The following is a 24,217-nucleotide window of genomic DNA, read 5'->3' on the forward strand; positions in this document are numbered from 1 at the left end:
TACCTCTTATGCTCACATCCAAATAATTTATGTAAATGACAAAAAGTAGAGGACCCAGCACCGACCCTTGTGGCACTCCACTGGTCACAGGCCTCCGGTCTGAAAAACAACCCTCCACCACCACCCTCTGTCTTCTACTTTTGTCTTTTGTTCTGATCTCTACATTGTAGAGGCTGAGTGCCAGCTCTCAGACACCTCCTCCTATCTCTCCCTGGACCATAACCCCCACTCTTGTGCCCATGACTGTCACCACCCTTGTCTCATGTAGTGACCTCCCTGCAACAATCTCCCAGCACATAATCTCTAATCCCATACACCCTGCTTCTACCTCCTCCCAGTTCTGATAAAGAGTCATTGTCCACAAAATATTTATTCTACTTCCTTCCCGCAGATGTTCACGCACCTGCAGAGTTTCGCCAGCCATTTCTGTTTTTGTTTAAGATAACCAATCTACCTACTTCAGTACAGATCTACAGATTAATTGAGAACAAAAATCCACTGGCACAGATTGATGTTGTTGCACATATAACTCCATGGAAGCCATCACTAAGAAGAAACCAGTAATGTGCAAAGAACCGGGAAACTGTAAAGAAAAGATTCTTTGTTCTAGCAGGGAGGAAAGACATACAAGAAATTAAATATCCTCCCATTCAGAGGAGAACATCACACCACAAGGAAGACAGCCCAAGACAATTACCTTTTATCTAAAAAAAACACTAACTCTACTAAGACTAAAGAAAGCATGTTTGGGGAAAATAGCAAAACCTCCAGATTGTCTGAACATGCAAAGTGAAGGCTTTGAGGGGAAAATAGGGTTGCAAATGCATCATAACAATGCCATGGGAAGAGAGGGAGATATTGTCTATGGGTCTGAGAGCAATTGAAGGAGTCAATACTGTTTGAATATGATAAGCACCACCCCCTGTGAAGATGTCATGAGAACTGGTGGGGAGAATAACAAAGGATCTTGAAGAAGTCAGACTTCAGACCAGATCCTCCTATAAATCTCTGTAACAATGTACACCAAAATCTTACAACATGTAAATAGTTGAAGAGTGGGGCAGCATGATGACTCAGTGATTAGCACTGCTGCCTCACAGCGTCAGGGACACGGGCTCAATTCCACACTCAGGCGACTGTCTGTCTGGAATTTGTACATTCTTCCTGTGTCTGTGTGGGTTTCCTTCAGGTGCTCTGTTTTCCTCCCACAGTCCAAAGATGTGCAGGTTAGGTGGATTGGCCATGCCATATTGCGCATAGTGTCCAGGGATGTGTAGGTTAGGTGGATTAGCCATGGGAAAATGCAGGGATTGGGTGGGGGGGGAGGTTGGTCTGGATGGGACAGTGTGGACTTGATGGGCCAAATGGCCTGCTTCCACATGGCAGGGATTCTGTAATAGTTGCAATGAACCAGACTTTCTTTAATACAAGAAATCTTCCCACGAGATGAGAGGGTGACTAGTTTCATATACACTGGGCCACACAAGCCATTGAGGAAAATTTACATAGAATGTGCTAATGGCAGCACGTGCAGTGCACAGTTTTTTCTCATTGATGAGCAACGTCATAATAGGGATGAATTTTCTAGGAATATCTCCCATTCTGCTCCTCTGTACAGAACTTCTGTCAGACATCCATTGACATTATGGTGACAGAGCAAGAGAACTCTTGCCCAGAAAATTCACTCCTCCAGTTGAGAATTCACTGAACTCTGGCTGTTTGCATTGTGATGTTGCTGAGCATTCAGCATCTTTCAATTACCTTAAATCACTAGTTTGCATTTTGCCTTGAAAAGCAGAATCTGCTGAAGTCTGAAATTAGTCAGATGGTGAGATCTCCTTGTGTTTCAAAGGGAGTGGTGATCAAGCTGCAGCAAGTTTGCCTCTTATTTTCCCAGCTGCTTGGACAGTTTGTAAATGTTCACCTTCTTGAAAAAGTAATGAAACTCTCACAGGCAGTTACTGAACATAACCTATTGAGCACTACAAAACACTAAAACTTAATTTTTGTGATAATTACAAAATATGGGTTTCTACTGGCTCAGCATGCTAGCATTGAAAGGCATTGCATTTCCCAGTGAGTGTCACATCCTGATTAGCAAAGTTATTATCAAAAAAAGGGTAAGTCATGGTAAAAGCAGAAAACATGGGTTCATTTCTCACAGTGGAGGTTTGTAGACAAATTGCTTACCTTGATGCTGAAGAGTTGAAAATACCCTGAAAGGGGGTGGGTCTCTCTGTTGGCGAAGGCAAGAAAAGACCAAATTTAAATATTTCATATAAATTAATTTAAATCTAATTTAAGTGTTAATCTAAGGTACCTGCTGACCATGTGCATGCTCTGTAATGGAATTAATAATCTCTATTCCATAGTCATATTTTGTGTAATATTCCAAAGCTCTATTGCTGTTTGGGTAAGCACCCTGACTAACTGAAAGCACCTTTAGGATTATAGATACAACTGGAGGATGGAAATCTTCCTGTAACCTGCATTTATCTTTCAAATTCAGCACTGAAATAAGCAGCATGGGCTACCCTTGACAAACAGCAAGAAATTTACCAAACCTCTGCGCTGACAGATTTTGTTCTTTGCTGGTCAACTCTGATCCTAGCTCAGTGAAGTGAGACTATTCATTCTACTTTCAGCAAATAGATTTTTTTTGAGATAATTAAGCATGTCAAAGTGTTAATGAATATCTCATTTCCTAATTGATGCAAAATAATCAACTATTTATCATAACATTTATTGCATTTTGGAACCATCATAAACCCAACAGCATGTCACATAGATAAATGCCAGCCTCGAAAATAGGGCAGTGGGCAAGGGTGCTTGGGGAAGGGGAGTTGAGGTTTCAGATTCTTGGGGTAATGCTACAGGTTCTGGGAAAGGAGCACTTGTATCAAATGAACAAATTAGAGGGATCAATGTTTCCACTGGAAATTAAATGTACCACTGGGGAGAATTGCATTTGGCAGGAAGTGAAGACCAAATAAAATCAGAAAAGAACAACAAATGTGATCAGAGAACAAGCAATATAAATAGCAGCAGACTCAAAACTAAGACGGACTGCTTGGCATTGGCCTATACACTGGAGGCAACAAAGGCACATGTTGATGGGTTCTGCTAAATTCTCCTAACTAACACTTGCAGACTTGAGCCAACGTTGAGGCAGCTGTCACACACTCTCGTTTATAATGGCTTCTTTACGATACCCTGACTTGTCTTGGGGCTGTCAACATTTGCCCCCTGTATTTTCCTAAATTTCATGCCATGAAACAGTTAATTCTGCAGTCAGCTAAATTCATATTTGGAATTGTCTCCCCCATATGCTTCCATATTGAATATATTCAAAGCTGAGGTGCACATATTGTTGGCCTCATGGTGAAACACAGGATATAGGCATCTATCAGGAACATATAGAAGATTAATATTGAGTGGCAGAGCAGGCTCTGTATGGTCTACTGCTCCTACTTCTTGTGTTCTTATGTTCTCTTTATACCCACTGAATGAAAAAAAAACTAAAGAATAAACTCTAATCAAATAAGACAGCACTTTTAATTTGTATTAAGTTGAGGTGTCAAATTAAGTGAGTGTGATTGTACCTGTCTGTTTCTATATTCAACTTACAGTAAAATAAAGCATCTCACCAAATGCTTGTTTGGTCTGCATTTTGATGGACTGAAGAAAGAATTGTGCAAAAGACACAAATGTCAGTTCAGATCACATTGGGATTCGATTATTATGTCTCTGTTTTGCATTATTGTACAAGTAGATACAGGCATGAACAATATAAATATAAGACAGCCAGAGCATTTACAAAAGCAGTTGACACCACTAAACCAAACAAGATATTTACAGAACAGTACATTTAGAGAACTTCCACTCTGACATTTATCATGCTGTACGATGAGGGGTCAGTGGCAGCTCTCCAAAGAAAAAAAGGGGAAGGCAGGCAGGCAAATTGATAATGACGTAGGTAAATGTTTTTTTCCAACAATTATCACAAGATGCTGGAGTAAAGAGCTTGAAGAAGAACTCTCAAAGACACTAATTGAAATAGTAATCAGCTCCACAGCAATTAAAGCCTTCAGGAAGGATCTTCCGGATAAGGAGAAGGTCTACACCAGTGACACCCTGCTTGAAGATAAAGGCTAACAAGATAAAGCTATAGTAGCTGGCCACATCACTTACATGCTTTAAGTGCAACCAATGCTATTGCTATAGTCAGCAAAGTGCACAAAATAAAGGAGATCTGTAGCAAAAGCTGTCCTGCGCTTTTCAGATTTGCAAAGCATATGGCACCAAAGGACACTGGTGTAAAATCTTGATCGAAAAGCCAAGCCAGAAACCAGAACAGAACACACGTGACCAACAGGACAGTACAGCACCAAAGCACGGACAGCAGGGCAAGTCTTAAGAACATGCACACATGCAAAAGTATCAACAAAATTTGCAGACAAATGAACAAAGGGCAAATTTTGGAAGACAATCAAGCTTTCCATACTGAGAGTTGAAAAGTGTGGCACTGGAAAAACACAACACACCAGGCAGCATCCGAGGAGCAGGAGAATCGACGTTTTGGGCATAAGCCCTTCTTCCATACTGTCAACCTTATATACCATATCAACAGTATAAGGTAATCAAAAGTCTTTACAACCACTAACATTTTACATCCTGAAAAGGCAAGGCAAAGTATACTAAATGCTATAACTGACACATGAGTAAGTATAAACTTATAACCATGCTGCATTATAAAAGACATGTACCTCAACAAGTGGTTCTGCAGTGTTCAGCCTACAAAAGACCATCTCACAATGTATAACCAATCACCAATTCCATGCATTAGCACAATCATACTACAGCTTGAATGCACAAGTTCAACCTATCTTCCCAAAATTCATACCTGATAGGTATACCCAATGGTCCACCAGTGGTGGAATTACCAGTATGCCCAGTCCTTGGTGTTGTCACAATTTGTGAGATTCAAAACCACAATCACTGTGACGGAATATGCCAGCCATGATGAAATTGAATTGGTCAACTATCTCAAATAGCAGCATCAAGACTGCATTGACACAACTGGCAATGTTAAGGCGGTGCAATAGTGCAAGACAAGAACACTACAACCCCTGCTGTAACATCTTGCAACAACTGATGGAAAAACTTACTTAGGTCATTATTGATCATCCAAGGAAATGCAGCATGCACATTCAGGAGAGGTGCAATTGGAATTAAATGAGATGAAATGAAATGAGATGGTTCAGAAGTGCAATCAGCACATTGACTGGTGTAGTTCCATCACTTGTGTCTTAAAGAAAGATGGTACCGAAGAAATGCCCACATATGATATGTCTATGACACTGTCTGATACAGAAACTGCTCATGCTGGAAGAATTAACATCCTAAATTTTCCATAGCCAGGTTCTTTTCTAAACTAGTTGTGAAGCATGGCTACTGGTTCAACCATTTAGTTAGATGATATTTCGGCTATCAATGAGCCAAGACCTATTCCAGCAGCTCATGGATAGGATTAATAAAAAAAAATTGACTGTGTTTGCATAGTGAACAATATCTTGGCCATGGGGAAGACATAGGCAGCCTTGAGCAGTGATAGCAATACAATGCCATTTAATTGCAAAAGTGCCATGTCAACATCAATCAGATAAAATGTTTTGGGTCCATTCACTCTGTCCAAGAATGTGGTATGTGCAGTTAAGATAGAGAATGTCAAATGAATGCTGACTCCATAGGACAAAGAGGATCTGTGATATTGCTTCAGATATTTCAACTTCTTCTCATTACATATGCTCAACTTTGCGTTAAAGGTACAGCCATTGAGATATTTGATCAAGAAGGATTTCCCTTACATGTGGTAAGATGACCACCAGTATATTTTTCATTCTGTCAAGCAGCTTCTTTCACTACAATATAACAACTCCAGAAAAGGCAGAATTTTGAAATGACATGCATCACAAAAACCCTTAGCTTTAAGTCTTTTGCAAGACAAAAGGCTTTTTGTTATTAATTAATCCTGTCACCTGGACCAACCAACTGCTCCAGTACTGAATTTGAGAGATTATTTCTGGTATTTGGCATCAAACAATTTCAATCGAGAGCGTGGTGCTGGAAAAGCACAGCAGGTCAGGCAGCATCCGAGGAGCAGGAGAATCGACATTTCGGACAGGAGCCATTCATCAGGAAGCCTGTTGAAGGGCTTATGCCCAAAACGTCGATTCTCTTGCTCCTCGGATGCTGGCTGATCTGCTGTGCTTTTCCAGCACCACACTCTCGACTCTGATAACCAGCATTTGCAGTCGTCCTTTCTCCCATCAAGCAATTTCAGACTTACTTACTCAGGAAGAAGTGTACAATTGGAATTGATCATTAGCCATGAGACTTGATTTGCGGCAAACCACTAATGAATGCGCCCATATTTGCATAGTTTACTTCTCAAGGTGCAAGGATATGGCTTTAAAATCAGATACAAACCCCAGATACCTGGAAGATTATATCGGACATGCTGAGCAGATTACTTGTCCTATGTAAAGACCAAGATATTTCTTCTGACCTACATGTTGATGCTCTATACAATGAAGTTGAAGACATTCTCAAAGTGGATCTGTCTACACTTTGGCCTGAACCAGTTGCAGTTAGCAACTGCTGAAGGTGAAGATATAACTCATTTACATAAATGATTTGGATGTGAGCTTAAGAGGTACAGTTAGTAAGTTTTCAGATGACACCAAAATTAGAGGTGCGGTGGAAAGCGAAGAAGGTTACCTCAGATTACAACGGGATCTTGATCAGATGGGCCAATGGGCTGAGAAGTGGCAGATGGAGTTTAATTTAAATAAATGCGAGGTGCTGCATTTTGGGAAAGCAAATCTTAGCAGGACTTATACACTTAATGGCAAGGTCCTAGGGAGTGTTGCTGAACAAAGAGACCTTGGAGAGCAGGTTCATAGCTCCTTGAAAGTAGAGTTGCAGGTATATAGGATAGTGAAGAAGCCATTTGGTATGCTTTCCTTTATTGGTCAGAGTATCGAGGACAGGAGTTGGGAGGTCATGTTGCGGCTGTACAGGACATTGGTTAGGCCACTTTTGGAATATTGCGTGCAATTCTGCTCTCCTTCCTATTGAAACGATGTTGTGAAACTTGAAATGGTTCAGCAAAGATTTACAAGGATGTTGCCAGGGTTGGAGGATTTGATCTATCGGGAGAGGTTGAATGGGATGGGGCTGTTTTCCCTGGAGCGTCAGAGGCTGAGCGATGACCTTATACATGTTTATAAAATCATGAGGAGTATGGATAGAGTAAACAGACAAGGTCTTTTCCCTGGGGTGGGGGAGTCCAGAACCAGAGGGCATAGGTTTAGGGTGAGAGGGATAAGATATAAAAGAGATCTAAGGGGCAACGTTTTCACGCAGAAAGTGGAATGAGCTGCCCGAGGAAGTGGTGGAGGCTAGTACAATTGCAACATTTAAAAGACATTTAGATGTGTAGGATAGGTTTGGAGGGATATGGGCCAGGTGTTGGCAGGTGGGACTAGATTGGTTTGGGATATCTGGTTGGCATGAACAAGTTGGATTGAAGGGTTTGTTTCCGTGCTGGACATCTCTATGACTTGAAGATGAATTTCAAGGACAAACAAGCCCCAGTATTCAATGTGCTACACAAAGATATCATGCCCAGATTGGATTACAGACATATAGGTATTGAATACATGAGACAGCTAGCACATGTACTGGCCAGGAATGAGTCAGGATTTTCAATGACTTGTGTTGCTAGTGAGACATGCCAAATGTATTAACCCCAGCAATGGAGGAAGTCTTGACATCCACAGTGTTCCATCCACTCTTTGGCTGAAAATTGCAACTGGTCTATTCACAGTGCATTGGGAATATTACAACCCTGTGACAGATTATTTCTCCTGATGGTTTGCTGGCTTAGCAAAACAATGAATGCAACCATCCCTGTCATTATGAGTGTTATATTTTGGTTTCTTTGCTGTACCTAAAAAAGTAATATCTCCCAATGGAAAATGATTAACAAGCAAACTATTTCAAGACATCTGTACTAAGTGAGGATGACCTATAACACATTGTCACCCCACTATCAACACTCAAATGGCCTAGATGAACATGTGGTATATATCAACTCAATGATCATCAAGAGTAAAATAACAATACAAAATTTTCACATTTTATCACTGCATTTTCATGCACTACCAATGGAGAGGAGATTACTACACACAGCACAACTTATCCTCACAAGCCAAGTGCAAAAACCTTGCTCAGCAATCAATTGTATTTATTTATTCATTTGTGGGACTTGGGCATTGATAGCCCACCGCTATTTGCCTTGAGAAGGTGGTGGTGAGCTGCCTTCTTGAATCACTGCAGTTCACTTGCTGTGGGTTGACCCACTAGACTGGTAGGGAGGGAATTCCAGGATTTTGACTCAACAACTGTGAAGGAATAGCAGTTTATTTCCAAGTCAGGGTGGTGAGTGGTTTGGAGGGGAACTTGCAGGTGGTGGTATTCCCAAGTACCTGTTGCCCTTGTTCTTCTCAATGGAAGTGGTCTTGGGTTTGTAAGATGCTGCCTAAGGATCTTTAGTAAATTTCTGCAGTGCATCTTGTAGATTGTACACACTGCTGCTACTAAGCGCCAATGGTGGAAGGATTGAATGTTTGTAGATGTAATGCCAATCAAGCAGGTTGCTTTCTCCTGGATGGTGTCAAGCTTCTTGAGTGTTTTTGGAGCTGCATCCATCCAGGCAAATGGGAAGTATTCCATCACACTCCCAACTTGTGACTTGTAGATGGTGGATGCACTTTGGGGTATCAGGAGGTGAGTCATGCGCCGCAGTATCCCTTGTCTCTGACATGCTCTTGTAGCCATTGTGTTTATGTGGTGAGTCCAGTTGAGCTTCTGGTCAATAGTAATCCCAAGGATGTTGACAGTAGGGGATTCAATGATGGTAATACCATTGAATGTCAAGGGGCGGTGGTTAGGGTGTCTCTTATTGGTGATGATTATTGTCTGGCATTTGTGTGGTGCGAATGCTACTTGCCACTTGTCAGCCCAAGCCTGGATATTGTCCAGATATTGTTGCATTTGAACACGGACTGCTTCAGTATCTGAGGAGTCACGAATCAATTGTTAAGCCATTCTGAGACACAGGACATTCCTCTTCAAAGACAACGGATTATGCGACCAGCAAGCAGATAAAGATCTACCACAAGTATGTACTAACCAGACAGCACAAGACAGAAATACAGTTACGAAGACTTGGATATCAGCAAAAAAATGCAACCAATCCAGATTATACAAAGTCATGATGCAACTGGTCATGGTGTTACATTACAGAGGAACAGAAGTCAGTTCAGCCCAATGTATGATGCACTAATCATGCACAGACAATGCAGAAGACAAATCCAATTGTGATTGTGTGGTGATGCTGAATGACCGCAATCAAGTTGTGAACCAAGAGCAAACAAGAACAACATGTACCTCTCCAAATGGGTATAAGATCACAGATCAGGATGTGTTCTCAAACCTCCGAAACATTAAAGTTTAATCGATAATCTTGTTCATTTTGTTTTCGCACGTTTGTACAATTATCTATTCAACAACAAATGCTTACGTACAGCCATGAATATTTGTTTGAGAATTTTATTTCATTGTATAAAGGGGGTTATGTCGCGCAGCTAGCAGTATACCTTAAAGAGACATGCTCATGATAACATCACAAAATCACAACATGTAATCTGATGGTATAAAAGTCTGGGACCCCATCTTATCTGGGGCCAGTTGAAGCATGACAGGCTGATGAAAGTGTGCCACTGCTTATAGCTAATCAGCTTACTACTAGTCCAGACACTGAAGTACCTGTGACTGTGATAATTGTACACATTAAGAGCTATAATAAACATTTACTGAATCATTCGGCACTACATTACCCAAGTCTAGTTCTCATGTTATGGCAGTAATCCTAACTATTGCCTCATCATGTGCAAATAACCTAAAGGTAAATACCTATAATACAGCAGCAGATCAGTTCTAGTTCTCGCTGCAGTGAGGGAAGAAGGGAGAGCAAGAGGTCTATGGTTGCACCATCTGCAGTTTAACCTTCATACAAGGATGAGGTGGGTATTGACAAGGGGGATAATGCAGTAATATATCATCATTACTAGTGTTCCCCATGATGCTGGGTGCAAAGGGTACACTCACAGCTGGACACATGATGCAAAGCAGGATCTCCGACACATGCTCCGACACATCTGTTCCCTGAAGCTTCTTCTCTGCTGCCCTTCATTTTCTATCACCTTGTCCTGTAAGAGAGCAGGAAGAATTTCAGTCAGTGTGTCACATTCTGTTTGGGTAATGTGTCCTCTAGAACTGAATAGCTGAGGTTACATAGAGAATGAGGGTGGAGGTGTTTCAGGATGAGGTGGAGTACATGAATCACAGATCTGAGTTCTGATTCCTACGGACTGTTGATGGGTGAATGAAGGCAGGGCTGTGCATTGAGCAATGTGAGAGATTGAGGATGTAGTGAATATAAGATGTCACACAAAGATGCTTCACTGACCATGGGCACCCACGACAGGTCATTAGCCTTTTTCTGCCTGTGCCTGTAAGTTGAAAAAGATCTGTGCTTGTAGATTTAATTGCTCCAGTTTGTTGACAAACGCCTAGGGCAATTTGGATAACAATATTACTGCCTGACTTTACCACAATCTGCCATTATCACGGTGGAGGTGAGGTGGAGCTGGAAGTTCATATTTTGCTTACAAGCTCTAAGCAGTTACTAAAGAATTAACTGCTTTTGATTTGTGGTTATTAATACATTATTTTAAAAAGGGATTAGGCATATGAGGGGCCTTAAATGTATTGAGTGTAGTTTCGAAAATAAGTGCAGTCTATAATGGTGAAGTCTATAAGGAATACTTGGAATTTTATTTTGCTTCATCAGAATGCCTCCAGAGGTCTGCCCAAAGTGGATACTGTTGAGTTGGGTGCAATGTTTGGCTCTAAGTTGGCATAGGAGCTGAAAGGAACACAGAACATTGAACATGACAGCACAACAGGCCCTTCAGCCCTCGATGTTGCGCTGATCTGAGAAACCAATCTAAAGTCCATCTAACCTACACTATTCCATTTTCATCCGTTTAAATGCCCTTAAAGTTGGCAAGTCTACTACTGTTTCAGGCAGGCCGTTCCACGCCCCTACTACTCTCTGAGTAAAGAATCGACTCCTAACATCATTCCTATATCTATCACCCCTCAATTTAGAGCTATGTTGCCTTGTGCTAGCCATCACCATCCGAGGAAAAAGGCTTTCACTGTCCACCCTATCTAACCCTCTGACTACCCTATATGTCTCACTTAAGTCACCTCTCAACCTTCTTCTCTCTAACGAAAACAGCCTCAAGTCCCTCAGCTTTTCCTTGTAACACTTTCTTTTCACACCAGGCAACATCCTAGTAAATCTTCTTTGAACCTTTTCCAAAGATTCCACATCCTTCTTATAATGTGGTGACCAGAACTGTATGCAATACTCCAAATGTGGCAGCACCAGGGTTTTGTACAGCTGCAGCATGACCTCATGGCTCCAAAACTAATAAAAGCTAACACACTGTATGCCTTCTTAACAACCCTATCAACCTGGGTGGCAACTTTCAGGGATCTATGTACATGGACACCGAAATCTCTCTGTTCATCTACATTACCAAGAATCTTACCATTAGCCCAGTACTCTTTATTCCTGTTGCTCCTTCCAAAATGAATCACCTCATACTTTTCCATATTAAACTCCATTTGCCACCTCTCAGCCCAGCTCTGCAGCTTATCTATGTCCCTCTGTAACCTATAACATCCTTGGACACTATCCACAAATCTACCGACCTTGGTGGCATCCGCAAATTTACTAACCCATCCTTCTAAGCCCTCAGCCAGGTCATTTATAAAAATGACAAATAGCGGTGGACCCAAAATAGATCCTTGGGGTACACCACTAGTAACTGAACTGCAGGATGAATATTTCCCATCAACCACCATCCAGTGTCTTCTTTCAGCTAGGCAATTTCTTATCCAAACCATTAAATCACCCTCAATCCCATGCCTCCGTATTTTGTGCAATAGCCTACCATGGGGAACCTTATCAAACGCCTTACTGAAATCCATATATATCACATCAAACACTTTACCCTCATCCATCTGTTTGGTCACCTTTTCAAAGAGCTCAATAAGATTTGTGAGGCACACCCTACCCTTCACAAAACCATGTTGACTATCCCTAATCAACTTATTTCTTTCTAGATGATTATAAATCCTATATCTTATAACCTTTTCTAACACTTTACCCACAACCGAAGTAAGGCTCACTGGTCTATAATTACCAGGGTTGTCTCTACTCCCCTTCTTGCATATTTGCTATCCTTCAGTCTTCTGGCGCTATTCCTTTGTACAATGTCAACATAAAGATCAAAGCCAAAGGCTCTGCAGTCTCCTCCCTGGCCTCCCAGAGAATCCTAGGATAAATCCCATCCTGCCCAGGGGACTTATCTATTTTCACACTTTCCAGAATTGCTAACACAACCTCCTTGTGAACCTCAATCCCATCAATTCAGTATTGTCCTTGAATCATTGTAATTTTCCAGTGTGAAACTGAGAAGAAATATTGATTTAGTGCTTCCCCTATCTCCTTTAGCTCCACGCACAACTTTCCATTACTCTACTTGATTGGCCCTAATCATACTCTAGTCATTCTTTTATTCCTGATATACCTATAGAAAGCCTTAGGGTTTTCCTTGACCCTATCTGCCAATGACTTCTCCTGTCCCCTTCTGGCTCTTCTTAGCTCTATCTTTAGGTCTTTCCTGGCTAACTTGTAACTCTCAAGCGCCCTAACTGAGCCTTCACATTTCATCCTAACATAAGCCTTCTTCTTTCTCTTGACAAGAGCTTCAATTTCTTTAGTAAACCATGGCTCCCTCACTTGACAACGTCCTCCCTGCCTGACAGGTGCATACTTATCAAGGACAGACAGTAGCTGCCCCTTGAGTAAGCTCCACATTTCAACTGGGGATGATTGGAAGGCCATGTGTTGGCATAGATTCTTCCAGGCTCTATTGGAATGGGTGGGGAATGTATTAGAATAAATTGGCATAGCAGCTACAAAGGTGCCTGGGGATGAGTGGTGGGACATGGTTGGTATGAAGGCTAATGGAAACTATTGAAGATGGATGAAGGGGCATGTTTGGCCTGAGTTGGTATGAATGATGTATGAGGGATGCTTGAGTGTGGGTGTAATGGTGAACAACATAAATGGAGTGAAACAGCTGCCTCAGCACTCAGCATCCCTTGTGGCCACCTTTGATCTGCATTTGCTGGTGCCAGGCCCAAATCAATCATTTAGCCACTGCTGCAGAATGAAAAGGCTACCGCTCAGGACATGTAGCCACTTCAGTGAACCGGAAAATTTCCTAACAATCCTATTTGCCTCAAGACCAAACCATCCAGATTTTGGACTGTGTCTCCTCTAGTTAGCTTCCATTACTGTCCTCTAGTGTCACATTTGCTCAGCTCAGAACGTTCTCTCTACTGCGCCACTTCACTTGCTCCGGTTCCAATTGCAAAACTAGCAGTCACCAGCAGCTCACTTCCAGCCAGTTCAGCACCTATTATAGAGGCAAAGAATGCTTTCAAGAGCTGGAGTCGAACTATCTCCTAACCTAAAATAAACCTTGCCTGCTGTTAGGTGCCCTGTTGAACATGCAGTAAAATGGCAGTGCAGGTCAAATGCAGGCAAATGAGGAGATAACATGAGATTTTCTTAATGCCCACCTCAATAGCACTGGGCATGGATTAGGGACATTTGGGGGAGCACAACTGTAATCGCTGTGCTCCAATATTAGGTGCAGACTAAATCTTAACCTGCCATTTTCACATTTCGTAATTATTCAATCTAAGAACAAATAGTTAAATGTAACCTTGCTCATCCACACTCTCCCGTCCTCAACTAGACAGAGCTATGACAAATGGCTGAGAAATGTTGCAGTCACATAGTGTTGTATTGTCAGAAAACACATGGGCTGATAGAACTTAAACATATGGATCAGTAACTTAAGTTCTGAGAACATCAACTGTCTTTCTGGGGGTTTGGACTGAAACCACGACTGTTGAGTGCTACACACATTGCCAGCCACAAAGACAGAAGAGCTCACACACAGACTGAAACTAACCAGTAAAGGAAAAAAAAAGCATGAGATCAAAACGGAGCATCATTATTATCTGATATTATCACAGCAGCTACAGTATTTAATGCAGGCGTTTCTCTCACAACTTGCTAGCCACAAGAAATTCCCAGTGATTTAACCAATTTTGAGTAGCGCAACCACGGGGTCACCAATCTCCTACTCTGAACCAATAGCAAAGGCCACATACTTACAAAGAGGTTTGATGACCTCATGTACCATGTGAGACAGTTTTCCAATGAGCAAGTGACTAGCTGGAGATTCTTCAGGCACAGAAGTCTGGTTGAGCCGACACTCTTTCGGGCCTCACTTTGAACCACAGAACCACAAGTGCGGTGCAGCCTACATCTCAAGACTGCACCTGAACCTCAGCGGGTTTATTTTTTTTAAGGCAGAGGCCACCCACCACCCCTTCTCAGCTGGACCTCCGCACATTTATGGTAAGCGCTACCCCCCATTGAGGGACTTCATTGAGATGCCAGACTTCGACTGCTGCTGCTTCTTCATAATCGCTCTTTATTTCGAGTTCCTGCATATAGCTCTTGCTAAAGTTTGTGGCTGAGCATTCCTGTGGCAGTATAAACCCAGACTCTTGGTTACAAACAGACACTCAGTTTCCTTTGGGATTTTTCTGCTTTCTCTTGCTTATTTCAGTGTAACGTTCTAAAGAGTGACAAAGGGAAAAGAAAAAAACCACAAGGACCAAGAGTATCATCTGCAACGGACCATGGCATCCAACAGCATATTCGATTCATTTACAACCTATTCACAGACCTACTTGCGGGGTAAGTACAGGTCTCTTTTGTCTTTTAAGGCAGGAAACCTCACAGTCTAAGAGTAATCTTTTTGAAGATGTATCACTAGTTCAATTAAGTTCAGTGCAGTGCAGCTTTCCAATGTATAACTGGCTACAAGCTATACGACAATGAAATGGAACAAGTCAACATGCTTAAGCGCATTGGTATCGGACTAAGTGAATTAAAGTTTTCAACAGCTTTAGCATTTAAGAGTGGATTTGTGGCTTCACAAGACAGAGGGGTGGGAGATGTGACCAACAGCACAGTGATCAAATCATTATTTTCCAACTCTTTGCTTTGTCATAAACTTATAGCACATCAGATGCAGTTTAAAGTCAGCACTGACCACAAGGATTAATCACTTTTTCAAAGCTAACATTTCCATATGGCTAAAGCTATTTATTTGCAAAAATGGTTCACCATTGTCCAAACCTCCCCCATCCCATGACCCGAATCTATCAGGGAGGCATGTTCTTTTCAGGGATTTAGATGGAATGTTTTAGCTGTAACCATATCTTGAATTTTGCCCTCGATGACCAGAAAGCAAAACTTAATTATTGCTTTAGTTTGAATGTGTTAAATTACAACTTTTCTTCAAATTGTACCATTGACTTCCTCATTTCAAACTTTGTCTGAAGCCCTGTCTTCAGCACTCTAATTGGCTGGGCTACATTTTCTTTCTCTATTAGTAGGAATGCCAAAACCAGACTTAAATTGCTAAATTGCTAAACAATCAAATATTCATTTACATTTCAGAGATGGTAAGTGTGAGGCACTTTGCAAAGTGCATTTTATTCCCATTGCACATTTACAAGCTTATTAATTTTTATAGGTTTACAGATTAATGTGGGAAATTTTTTTTGGGTCGTCATTTACTCAACAGCAAAACCCATCTTAAGAGTTGGATATTCAAGAGCAATTCAAATAAAAATTATTACATGAACATTATATTCATTAAATGGAAATATTACATGCCTTTGCTCATTTGAAAATCTCAGGTACCAATTTCAGCTTCCTTGCTTTTCAGCTGTGAGCCATGTTCTAACTAAACTTTCTGTTTGGGAATGCTGAAGCTTATTATCAGTTCCTTGTGTTACTGATGAGATTCTGGCAATGACACCTATGTTGTATGGCAGTTACCTTTAGCGAGTGCCCTAGCACTGTTTTCTATGAACAGACCTAGTTATGATCTCAGTGAAAGAGATGCATTCAAGCCATGGTTCTTAAAATTAAACTTTTGTTCTCAACTTGTGGTTCAGAACATGCAATTGTTTTACTCAAGAGGCCAATTATAACTTTGATTGGTGCAATTCGCTCTGCAAGCTTAATTTGAACCATTTCTCCCCAGTGTATCACTGTAGCCTCGAACTCTTTTCCTTTGATAGAGTATGAGAATGCATTTGTCAAAGGGCGAACATATTTTACTATTGAACATTGCTGCAATATGAAAGCAAAATTGCAACCACTTGAAAACAAAGAATAGAAATAGACTGTCAAAGACAGGAACAGAGGGTAGGGTGATGCCATCTTCATACCATCGATGTATCTGACATTTTATGATTTTTGTATAATTAAAGTTATATTCAGTTCACTACCGTATATATCTTATAGCTACCACACTTGATAATCATTGTGAAAAAGCATGCTAAAGTACTTGTTTCACAAAACATTACTTTCTTTTTGCAATCTGCTTTATGCTTGAATTACAAGGATAAGCCAATGTCAAGGTTGGTTGTCAGTAACTGTGAAGATTCTGTTACCTCAACCACCCAAAAACCCTGGTCAAAGAGGAAGTATTCTAATGGTGGCATTACTGGTAAAATCCAGAAAGGGAAATGGAGAAAATTAATTTAAGGTTCGCAAAAATTTACACTAAATTCAAAATGTCACGAACTTGATTGTGTTTTGTTCAGTTCTGATGCAAATTACATTTTCTGAAAAAGTACTTCAGTTCATTATGTTGAGCATGAGAATCACAAAAAGCAAAGACTTAATTAAATAGCATTCCAGATTTAAAGAGAATTCAACGGACATGTGGGATTTACAAGAGTTTAGTTACCAATAGCTCATTCCACTACTTCTGACTAACTTCCAGATACCTGCTGTCTCCATATTACTCTGTCTCCACAAGTAACACTGCAGTGCTCGCCAACTTATGGGCACCCTGTTAACAGGAACATTCAGTTAAAATAAGACTTCTGCCCACTAACAGGGTGTTCCCATGGAGAAGCTTCTACTGTATGCACAACAGAGTTGCAGATTCTTCTGTTCTATTCCATTCAAAGGCTGCTGGTCAGTTCTTCCACAAAATGATGTAAAATGAGATTCTATGAAAGCGCTTGGCATCGGAAAGTTGACAAAGACTAAGATGACAATTTTTCAAACACTTTTGTGCAGCTCAGCACAAATTGTAACTAAATATCACAGAACAGCTCATAAACATCTTGGACGTAAGCATTTAAAGAAGGAGGGGGCAGTCTGCTTCACTTGAAGGAAAGTCAAACTCTAAATGTGGTCTGCAGGCCCAGTGTTCTTAATTAAAGGCAATATGTTGCCAAAATAAGTTACAGACTATTTAAGAAAAAAAAAGTACAATCATTTCAAAACCTCCTACTTTTCCTATGATCCAGATGTGAGCATTGGGGAAGGTCCTAGAACATTCATTTAATTCCAATTGGCAAAAGGCTACAATTTACTAAACACTTGGAATTTTCTACACAGCTGTTGAGCAATTAGAGACCTGGGAAAAATATTCCTTTTGAAAAGAGTACTTAACATTTACTGTGGATGTATACATTAAAAGATAAAATATCTTTAGAATGGAGATAATCCTTTTGAAGGTACAGTTGCAGAGGACAGGCACAAAATCAGACTACATGTCCCTTTTTTTGACTGTAGATATGAACACACGATAATAATTTATATTTACTTTATAATTTAATTTGTTTTTGTTTTTGCTGAGAATAATTTGTAATGTGGATCATATGGACACAAATTGTTTGACACTATCCCAATTACTTGCTGAAAGCCAATTATGACATTTCATGTCGTGTCCTGTAATGATTTAGGACCCAAAGCGAAGTTAGATTAGGTATACAAAATTACAACCCTGGCACCTCCAAATCAAAGCTTGATTAGGTATCACAGTGTCAACCACTTGGGAGTAATCCTGCAATGCAGAGTCTTGGAGTCTTGAACATACAAATTAGGACAGCATAGTCATGGCCAACTACTGCATGACATTTTAGTTCTTAAGCCTGCCTAGTTATTCATGGAAGGTGCAGTCAGGATGCAGCCTTCACAACCATTATTTAAATGAATCGTCCCCTCTGTTAAGGTAAGTCCCTAGTTCAGTCATCTTAGGCTGGAAGGATTTTAGCTAATGTGGTGGAACTTTAACACGTATTCAATCTACTTTATAGAGGCACGCATTATTATTACAATCATAACTCTTCACAATTGCTGTTGTCCTGGTGTTCTGCTGGGTTCCCCCCTTAAGGCTGCTAGATGAGGAACAACAGCACCAACAAGAAATAATCTGCAGAGCTGTATTTGCTGTATGAAGAGAGAGAAGGATGTCCAGCTGCAGGAGGCTGGAGGTTTTCATGAACCAAACATCATATGTCAACCTGACTGATGAACTGAGTATTTGTCCACAAAAGAAGTGGTCACGGAGATATGTCACCTGTTGCAACACAAGCTCAAGTCCCAAACCAGGGTATGGACAGCACTGCTTGTGGCTGTCACTGTCACTGTGGCTCTGAATTTCTATGCCACGTGGTAATTTCAAGCTGCAATGGGTGGTGTCAGCCAACATTCTGTGCACTGTTGACTCAGGGGTATCCCTGATATTCTCCACTCCAGGAAAAACAATATCCTATCCTTTCAGATGGAGCCAGCAAAGCAAACTAGGATGGTGAGGTGTTATGCCATGATTATAGGCTGTCCCTGAGCACAGGGCTGCATGTATACCACCTTGCATGCTCTTATATCTATTTTGACTGCATTCCTTTAATACATGACAACAGGTACATCATGCAGGTCTGTGCCTGGCTTCCTCACAGTGGTTTCATCCTGAACCAGAACTCAACACTCCCTATGTTTCATCCAGAACATTAAGCACTAGTCTGGTTGTTAGGGGATAGTGGTAGTTGAGTGGATGAGTAGGAGAGAGTGATAGGCCTTCTCCTGCATCATGCCTTCTGTCAGGAGCTTAGACACAAAATCTAATGTGTGCTATATTTCGAGTTTGGGAGGTGAGGTGTAGTAGTAACGTGACTGTACCAATAGTCCAGAGTGCCAGACTATATTCTCTGAGAAAATGAATTTGAATCCCACTATGACAGATGAAATTTGAATTCAAGGACAATCTGGAAGTAATAGCTAGTCTAATAGCGACTATTTAACCATTGTTAATTATTATAAGTACCATCTGTTTCGCAAATGTCCTTCAGGGAAGGAAATCTGTCATCATACCCAGTGTTGCCTATATGTGACTCCAGACACACAGCAATGTGTTTGACTCTTAGATTCCCTCTGAAACATCCTAGCATACCATTCATTTCATAAGCTATTAGGACAAACAATAAATGTTGGCCAACCCAGTGCAACCTACATCCCATGAATTAATTTTTAAAGCATCCATCAATGCTCTAAATATCATCAGTTTTGTTCAGCAGAGTTCCTCAGTTTTGACCATTAGGAAGAATTCTGCAATACAGAGTCTCATGCTCTTGAAATTCACAATTAACATCTACAATCTTCATAAGATTGCCCTGTTCCTTTGGAATCACCAGGAAAAGTAGCAGAAGCTTTGGAATAATGAGCAAAATGAAAATGGCAATGAGGGAGTTAGATTGGGGAGGGGAGGAATTTATGCTCACTCTCAGGGAGCAAGTAATAAAAATGCGATTCACCTAAAAACTACCAGATACCTTTGCTTCAAGGTCACCACTTGAGGTTATTGGACTTGTGGCATTATAACAATGTGCCATATGCAGTAGTCTTCCACTTTGTCTTGTCACCTATCTGGAGATTTTCCTCTTCCCATCCTTCTAACCTCAAATAAAACAATCATCTCCAACCACTGATTGACTACACCCACCAGATGCAAAAACTGAGAATCTGAGGCCCCTCATGCCAGCTATTTCAGGCAAGTCTGAAATGTCCACAACAGAATATGGCGTTCAGTAGTCAAAGTCCCTTGGATACAGACTGCTTTTCAATAATGTAGGGCACTTCAATTTCCGAGCTGCAATTGGGCAAGTTGCCAAATGAGAAGTGCAAGTAGCGTTGACAGGGATGTAATAGCATTGGTAGCCCATCTGTTAAATGCTAATGGAGCATGGGATTTCACTTCTTAACAGCACACATATGTTCTGACGTAGGATTTGCACATCACGTCAACTTGGTCCCCAGAGATTATTTTCTACCCTAAGGATTCATCAACATGACTGATTCCTCATGACTGAACTATCTAACCACATTTGCTTTCACAATTCATTTTCAGACAATTGTTTTCCAAGAACAGTTGAGTTCTAGTGACTACTATGTTTCTCTACATAACAATGTTTTCAAAGAATAGCTCATGGGATCGCTCCATGCATCAGCAAATTTATTCAATGTAGTTAGTTGGATAGGACTGAGACCAATTAACTCAGCATTAACTAACTCAAATATCAAAACTGGGATCTTCCTAGTTTGCATGCTTTAGCAGTTTTATTTAATGAGCAACTGAGCAATAGATGTGGGAAAATGCACATGCCTGAAACCAAGTCTTTGTTGAGTTGGCATATCTCATAGTAAGGAGTCAATTTCATCTTCACAAGAGAAAATAAATTTGCTAAGAGAAAGAACAAAGAAAATGAATGCTTCTATAACAATAACTCTACTGGCATTCTACACAAAAACAAGACAATGGAATCCTTCTCTATAACATTAGAAAAATGACCCATTGTTCAACATAATTTTTCATCGAAGTTACGTTTTGCTCACACATTGCTTGAAATTTAATCATTGGACAGCAATCCTGTTATAAAATAACCAGTCAGTAGAGAAAGGAAGATGTACAGCAAAATAGCAATGAAAAGAATTAGGGGCCTAGATAAAAAAAAAACAAGATTGAGACAAATAATCCAGTAAACAAGTTGGATTCTGTCAATGTCCAAGGATAGTTGAAAAGTGAGATTTCTGGCCAGATAATTAGAAACTTCCCTTGTTTTTCCTCATATAAATGGAACCTTTCAAATTACTACTGAATTCATCCAGAGGAATTGGGCTCTACACAAGTTGCTAATTGTTCTAAACAGTCTCTCTTAGAAAGTACTCTTTAGTAGAAAATCAACAGTGATAGGTATATAGGCACAGGCAAAAGATTGAAACATTAAATATCAGAAGAGTTTGCAAATAATTATAATAGTGTCAGAAAAAACTCAATTCTTCACTCTATACCATAAGTTTCAAGGAAACTTTTGTGAGATAACTTTCTCTCAGCTAGATGTGAGACACTTTTGTAACAAATAGGTCCCTCATAGAGTCATAGAGATGTACAGCATTGAAATACTCCAACTTGTCCATGCCGAACAGATACTCCAACCCAATCTAATCACATCTCCCAGCACCCGGTCCATATCCCTCCAAATCCTTCCTATTCATACACCCATTCAGATGCTTTTTAAATGTTGCAATCGTACCAGCCTCCACCACTTCCTCTAGCAGCTTATTCCATACACGTGCCACCCTCTGCATGAAAAAGTTGCCCCTTAGGTCTTTTTTATATCTTTCCCCCTCACCCTAAACCTATGCCCTCTAGCTTTGGACTGCCCCACCCCAGAGAAAAGACTTTGTCTATTTGTCCTATCCATGCCCTACATGATTTTATAGATCTCTATAAGGTCAACCCTCAGCCTCCGACGCTCCAGGGAAAACAGCCTTAGCCTATTCAAACTCTCCTTATAGTTCAAATCCTCTGACATCCTGGCAACATCCTTGTAAATCTTTTCTGAACTCTTTCAAGTTTCACAACATCTTTCCGATAGGAGGGAGAGCAGAATTGCACGCAATATTCCAAAAGTGACCTAACCAATGTCCTGTACAGCAGCAACATGACCTCCCAACTCCTGTACTCAATACTCTGACCAACAAAGGAAAGCATATCAAACGCCTTCTTCACTATCCTACCTACCAGTGACTCCAATTTCAAGGAATTATGAACCTGCACTCCAAGGTCTCTTTGTTCAGCAGCACTCTCTAAGACTTACTATTAAGGTGACCTTACCTTACTCATGAACATGAAGAATGTGGCATCACCCACCTTCATGCTTATACAGAATGTTTAGACATGTCTAGAAGTTGCCTGAACTCATAACATGAGTAAAGGCATAATGAAAAAGAAATTAAAGAGTTAAAACAAAAGAGGTAAAATATACAAAACCTGATGGTGAATTTCATGTAGTTTGATTCCATTCATTTAGGTCAGTAACTAACATTAGACTAAATTATTTTTTTTTAGATTACTTACAGTGTGGAAACAGGCCCTTCGGCTCAACAAGTTCACACCGACCTGCCGAAGCGCAACCCACCCACCCATTCGGCCCATCGAGTCCACTCCGCCATTCAATCATGGCTGATGCGCATTTCAGCTCCACTTACCAGCGTTCTCCCCGTAGCCCTTAATTCCTCTAGACAACAAGAATCTATCAATCTCGGCCTTGAAGACATTTAACGTCCCGGCTTCCACTGCACTCCGTGGCAATGAATTCCACAGGCCCACCACTCTCTGGCTGAAGAAATGTCTCCGCATTTCTGTTCTGAAATGACCCCCTCTAATTCTAAGGCTGTGTCCACGGGTCCTAGTCTCCTCGTTTAACTGTAACAATTTCCTAGCATCCACCTTTTCCAAGCCATGTATTATTTTGTATGTCTCTATTAAGTCTCCCCTTAATCTTCTAAACTCCAATGAATACAATCCCAGTATCCTCAGCCGTTCCTCATATGTTAGACCTGTCATTCCAGGGATCATCCGTGTGAATCTCCGCTGGACACGTTCCAGTGCCAGTCTGTCCTTCCTGGGGTGTGGGGACCAAAACTGGACACAGTACTCCAAATGGGGCCTAACCAGAGCTTTATAAAGTCTTAGTGGTACATCTCTGCTTTTATATTCCAACCTTCTTGAGATAAGAGACAACATTGCATTCGCTTTCTTAATCACGGGCTCAACCTGCATGTTTACCTTTAGAGAATCCTGGACTAGCACTCCCAGATCCCTTTGTGGTTTGGCTTTATTAATTTTCTCACCATTTAGAAAGTAGTCTATGCTTTTATTCTTTTTGCCAAAGTGCAAGACCTCGCACTTGCTCACGTTAAATTCCATCAGCCATTTCCTGGACCGCTCTCCCAACCTGTCTAGATCCTTCTGTAGCCTCCCCACTTCCTCAGTACTACCTGCCTGTCCACCTAACTTCGTATCATCGGCAAACTTCGCTAGAATGCCCCCGGTTCCCTCATCCAAATCATTAATATATAATGCGAACAGCTGTGGCCCCAGCACCGAACCCTGCGGGACACCGCTCGTCACCGGCTGCCATTCTGAAAAAGAACCTTTTATCCCAACTCTCTGCCTTCTGTTAGACAGCCAATCCTCAATCCATCCCAGTAGCTCACCTCGAACACCATGGGCCCTCACCTTGCTCAGCAGCCTCCCGTGTGGCACCTTATCAAAGGCCTTTTGAAAGTCTAGATAGACCACATCCACTGGGTTTCCCTGGTCTAACCTACTTGTTACCTCTTCAAAAAGCACACTAGCTTTCTGAGTGTTGCTCCTTCATCAGGTGATAGTGCCACACTATGTACAATTGGTGAAGGTTGTACAGTCTGTGAACAGACAAAATAAACAAATTAAATGACTTTTCTCTAGTCTTGCTATATTATTAAGGCACCCCATAAAACCAATAGCAATTTGTATGTTTATGATGTTTTTAATATAGAAAGCCATCTCAGAGTCCTTTTCAAAGACATGAGGAAAAGACATGTTAAAATAAGGAAGAAGGTAGGGAGGATGACTGAATCTCTGGTCATTAAGATAGGTTTCAAAGAGGGAATTAGAGGAGGAGGGGAATAGAATTACAGAAAGTCGACCCAAGGTGGTTGAAGCTCAAC

At 40.9% G+C, this 24,217-nt stretch overlaps 1 protein-coding gene across 2 annotated transcripts in view; it reads left to right on the plus strand.

Moving 5' to 3' along the window:
- Positions 1–14,526: 14,526 nt before the first annotated feature.
- runx3 (RUNX family transcription factor 3) overlaps positions 14,527–24,217 on the plus strand; it is a 153,948-nt gene continuing 144,257 nt past the window's right edge. Inside the window, exons 1-2 of one of the 2 annotated variants that reach the window (XM_043717652.1) lie at positions 14,527–14,704; positions 14,919–15,049. In XM_043717652.1, coding sequence (XP_043573587.1) covers positions 14,992–15,049 — 58 coding nt within the window. In that variant the 5' untranslated portion in view covers positions 14,527–14,704; positions 14,919–14,991. The remainder of the gene's footprint in view (positions 14,705–14,918; positions 15,050–24,217) is intronic. The other variant, XM_043717653.1, reaches the window with a different exon arrangement.

The sequence above is a fragment of the Chiloscyllium plagiosum genome, chromosome 27 (genome assembly GCF_004010195.1).
Source record: "Chiloscyllium plagiosum isolate BGI_BamShark_2017 chromosome 27, ASM401019v2, whole genome shotgun sequence".
In the NCBI taxonomy this organism is placed as follows: domain Eukaryota; kingdom Metazoa; phylum Chordata; class Chondrichthyes; order Orectolobiformes; family Hemiscylliidae; genus Chiloscyllium; species Chiloscyllium plagiosum.